At 46.0% G+C, this 4889-nt stretch overlaps 1 protein-coding gene across 1 annotated transcript; it reads left to right on the top strand.

The window, feature by feature from the left end:
- Positions 1-479: 479 nt before the first annotated feature.
- LOC134411478 (somatostatin-2-like) lies at positions 480-4667 on the top strand. The gene is made up of 2 exons (XM_063145306.1): positions 480-621; positions 4425-4667. The coding sequence occupies exons 1-2, from the start codon at positions 520-522 to the stop codon at positions 4629-4631; spliced, it is 309 nt and encodes a 102-aa protein (XP_063001376.1). The 5' UTR covers positions 480-519; the 3' UTR covers positions 4632-4667.
- The last annotated feature ends 222 nt before the right edge of the window (positions 4668-4889 follow it).

Here is a 4889-nt window from a genome sequence, read left to right as displayed (position 1 = left end):
GCAGGACTTTTTGTGTCTAAACAGGCATAGGATTGCACCCTTATTGTCTGCGTTTGCAGGTAAGGGTTCTGAACAGGTAGCACAGGTGTGCAGGAAACCAAAAAGAGCCACAGGACTAAAGGGACCAGTTGCACACACCTTGATAAGCGGCAGGAATTCTCTTGAAGTCCAGATTTATTTAAAGGAGGTGAGTACAGGGAAAGAAATCTATTGCAGTTATTTCATTATTCCCCCCTCTGCCATGGATTCAAAGTGTAGCCCTGGGCATGTCACTCTCCTGGATTATCACAGTTGTGCCAGGCTGCCAGCAGGGCCGGTGTGCCACCAATGCGCCTCTGAAGTTTCATTGGCTCGCCAGACAGATTTTACTGTCTCCGTCACCTGGCACAGCTCATTGGGGGCAGGAGATGACTTTTATATAAAAGCGCATGCTGAAGCCTCCTTCTGAGACAGGATAGAAGTAAGAGAAGCAGAACTGATTCTCAGTCTTCTCCAAGGGGGGGTGCAGATCCGTCAACAATGCAGCTCATCCTGAGGTTTGTAGCAGTACTGCTATTGGTTTGGAGCGTGAGAGGATCTGCCTTGCCCGGAGAAGAGAAGTTTTCTGTGCAGAGCAGCCGGGTGAGTTGAAAAATAAATGACATTCCTGAATTATCTGGGACTGGTATGGAAGAGTGTTTTTGTTTAAAGCCTTCTGGCTGGTAACGTATTCGAATCTGCTGGCTGATGAGGAGAGATTTCCCCCCCATAAGGAGAGAAAGATAAAGGGATCAGAAAGATGAAATCAACATTAAAAAAGAGAGAATTGATAAAGGGGGAATGTAAGGAAAGGAGAGAGTTAAATAGAGAAGAAATAAACTGTCTCTGGGTTGCTAAAGTGTATATTATTGCAGTGAGGACTGTCAGAAGGATGCAGAGTGAATGGAAGGACAAAAGAGAATCAGTGTGATCCTGTGTGGGTCTACTCAGAAGTAAGCCCTGTGTAAGTGGGGCTTCTCTGGTCCTGCCCAGGGAAGCAGGGAACGGTTTCAACCTTGGAGAAGAAATAAAACAAAAAGAAGGCACTTAAAATAAATAAAAAGGGAACTAGAATTTTGAAGGTTTCTGGAGGGGTACCTGTGTTCACCTGTTGCAGCCAAAACAGCAAAGAGTCTGGTGGCATCTGAAAGCCTAGCGTCTTTCTTCTGTATCTGATGAAGCAGACGGTGTTCCCGAAAGCTTCTTTCAGAATAAAGTGTTCGTCTTAACGGTGCCCCAAGACGCTTCATGGTGGTGGCGGTTTTATTCAAAGGAATTCAAAGAATGCGCCCTATTCCAGAACTGCAAGGCAGAGCAGAATTTTGGATGGACATTTTTTGCTCCTTGGCATCTGATATCTTCAGGGGGGAATTCTGGGGAGGGGGAAGATAATTGGGTCAAGTGAGATGCTCAGATTGGCTTTGGGGAGAATTGTTTGGAGAGAATACAGGTAAAACTGCTTCCCACCTTTCAAGAGTGCGATTTTGGAAGCCGCAAGAGTATCCATTATTAAAGTCTATCCAAATAATCGAGGGAGTCCAGATACTGGGTGTAGGTAAACATGTTTTAAGCAACCATCCCACAAAGATTTTTTTTAAAAGGAAAGTTGCTAACTTTTTATTTTAAACTTGCAGGGCTCTTGCACCCCTCTGCCTTTAACCCCCAATTAATCAAAGAGGTGCAGCTCCTCCCAAGGTGGAGACATTAAGACTGCACCTGTTGGATTTTTGCCTGTTGTTAGATGCACTGGCCCGGTGTTGGTGTTGGGGAGTAGAATTGTATCCCATTTTAGTCCTATTTGCAAGGACCAAAAGGGCTACAAGAAATTGAAAATTCTAGGAGCGTCTACTCAGAAGTAAGTCCTATTGATTTCAGGGGGGCTTACTCCCAGGTAAGTGTGTACGGGACTGCAGCTTAGCAGTGAAATCCTATGCATGTTTAGAGTGGGGGGGGGAATCCTGCTATGACTGGCTTGGAAATGCTCTTTTTTCTGTCTAATCATGCATAAGATTGTGTCTTAAATGGCTTAAATTAAGGATCGCAGTGTTAACAAGTCTGAGGATATAGCTGTTATCTGCCAGGAAATGAGCAAAGCCATTATTATTATTATTATTATTTTCAATTTAAAACATCTTTCTCCATGGTGACTCTGTGCAATTTAGCTGTGACTGTGATGAACTGTCATCTTTATTTAGCTGGAGGACAACGGTAGAGAATTAAGCGTTTGTTAGGGTCCCCCACTCCCCCACTCCTCTCTGACTGATTCTCTGTGCCTTTGACAGCAGTGCGAAAGGCAGAAATTCAACTGACGTAGAATTTAAGAACGTAAGAAGAGCCTTGTTAGATCAGACCAGGGCTCCATCTAGTCCAGCACTCTGTTCACACAGTGGCCAACCAGCTGTCGACCCACAAGCAGGACACGGGTGCAAGAGCACCCTCCCACCCATGTTCCCCAGCAACTGGAGTACATAGATATTTTTCCCATCGCACTACAGGGGGAGGAAGAATCAGTTTGTGTTGAATTTCTGTCTGTTGCAGGAAGCTCTTAATTGGGAGACCGAACGAAAAGGAAAAGAGGACTCTTGCACATTTAATAGTACCGTGGAAACAGGATGTTAGACAGGGACAGGGTAAAAGGGGTGTCTTCCAAAATTTATTTATTTATTTATTTATTTTATTACATTTATATACCGCCCACAGCCAAAGCTCTCTGGGCGGTTTACAACAATTAAAAATAGTAAACATTAAAAGTATACAAAAATTTAAAAAGCCATAAAAACAGTATAAAAACAACAGTATCGATTTAAAAACAACAATTCTGGGGTCCATTAAAAACAAACTTAACGTTGTTAAATGCTGTTAAAATGCCTGGGAGAAGAGAAAAGTCTTGACCTGGCGCCGAAAAGATAACAATGTTGGCGCCAGGCGAGCCTCATCGGGAAGATCATTCCAAAATTGGGGGGCCACCACCGAGAAGGCCCTCTGCCTTGTTGCCATCCTCTAAGCTTCCCTCGGAGTAGGCACTCAGAGGAGGACCTTAGATGTTGAGCGCAGTGTACGGGTAGGTTCATGTCGGGAGGGGCATTCCATCAGGTATTGTGTCTACAGAACTGTTAAAGGGAACACAGGAAGCTGCTTTTATACTGAGTCAGACCCTTGGTCCATCCAGCCCAGTATTGTCAACACTGACTTTCAGCAGCAGCTCTCTGAGATTTCAGTCAGGAGTTTGTGCAACCCTACATGGAGATACCATGGATCGAACCAAGGACCTTCCGTGTGCAAAGTGTGTGCTCTACCACTGAACAATGGTCCTTCCCTAAAAAAAAATAAAGTTCTAGTCCTCATGTTTCTGAAGAAAAGGCTGATCAAACAGTCTGATCTTGAGTCAGATACTTGGTCCCTCTAGACTAGTATTGTCAACACTGACTGGCAGCAGAGGGTCCCCGGGCTTTCAGGGTGGATTATCCCCTTGCCCTACTTGGAGATACTGCAGGGAATTGAACCTGGGGGCCTCTACCACTGAGGTACGGCCCTTCCCAGGAGACCCTCTGGGTCTGCTTATTGACAGGATTTATTTATTTATTTATTGCATTTATATACCGCCCCATAGCCGAAGCTCTCTGGGCGGTTTACAAAAGTTAAAATGACCCACAGGGCAACCCTATACACGTCTATTTAGATGTAAGTCCCCATTGAATTCAGTGGGGCTTACTCCCAGGAAAGCGGGTATAGAATTGCAGTCTTGATGACCGCAACTAAGGCCACAGCTAGACCTAAGGTTTGTCCTGGGATCATCCAGGGTTCGCCCCTGCCTGAGCACTGGATCCCCTGTGTGTCACCTAGGTGAACAGGTTTGACCCCTGGATGATCCAGGGATAAACCTTAGGTCTAGTAAGACGCCCTTCAGAATATGTCAGCGTGATTGAATGTATCCATTTCATTTAATACATGTGAAATGCGTTTGTGTGCATAGATGTATGCGAGTGTGTGTGAAAACAGAGCTTTCTAAAAATTTAAAAAATTAAAGAGATGCTAGTCCTCATGGATCTAAATTAGGGGCTGGTTTAAATAGGAACACCCAAAAGGTGCTGTTATATTGACTTATATCATTGCTTCCTTTAACCCAGTATTGTCGACACTGGCCAGCAGCTTTTCAAGGTTTCAGGCAGAAATTTCCCCTAACATTATCTGGAGATTGAACCGGGACATTTTGGGTGATCTCCAAGGTTTCTTCTTCTGGCTCCAAAGTTCTATGATGCTATGACTTCTCCTCCCCAAATATCTGCTCTTCCTGCAGGTGGATTTTATTTTTGCGTGTCATCGCGACGACGCACTCCCACTTCCCAGCAAGGGAGAAAAAAAATCTCACAGCCCTCTTCTTTCTCTCCCTCGCTTCTTGACTACAGGAGCAAACCAAAGCTCGTAAGGGCCTGATCCTGAAGATGCTGGCAGACCTCCTGGACGGGGTGGACGTGGGCCATGATTCGGAAGATCTGCTGGAAAGCAAACTGGAGGAAGACCCCTCCACGCTCGGGCAGCTCTCCCACATCACCCAGCGGGAACGCAAAGCCCCTTGCAAAAATTTCTTCTGGAAAACCTTCACCGCCTGCTAACGCACCCGCCGCACCGGCTGCCAGGACCCCTTTCGCCACTGGCTCCGGGGAGCCCTCCGGCGTTGTCTCCTGCCGTGTAGGGTTCCCCAAAATGCACTGGCCTTTTAAGAGAGGTTTGATCTGCGGGAATCAGTGGGCCCCGGTCATTCTTTGCATGCAGCAGAAAACGTGAAAGGCTCGCTTGCTAATTGCTGCAGATCAAAGGGTGTTCTTCACGGGTCCCCATTCCCAGAGACCCGTTCCAAACGTTGGCAGCCC

The sequence above is a fragment of the Elgaria multicarinata genome, chromosome 20 (genome assembly GCF_023053635.1).
Source record: "Elgaria multicarinata webbii isolate HBS135686 ecotype San Diego chromosome 20, rElgMul1.1.pri, whole genome shotgun sequence".
Taxonomy (NCBI): Eukaryota; Metazoa; Chordata; class Lepidosauria; order Squamata; family Anguidae; genus Elgaria; species Elgaria multicarinata.
This window is presented reverse-complemented; position numbering and strand designations above follow the sequence as displayed.

Coding starts and splice junctions, on each gene's coding strand:
- LOC134411478 (XM_063145306.1), top strand. CDS start 520: ATGCAGCTCATCCTGAGGTTTGTAGCAGTACTGCTATTGGTTTGGAGC. Junction 622..4,424: donor TTTCTGTGCAGAGCAGCCGG/GTGAGTTGAAAA, acceptor TCTTGACTACAG/GAGCAAACCAAAGCTCGTAA.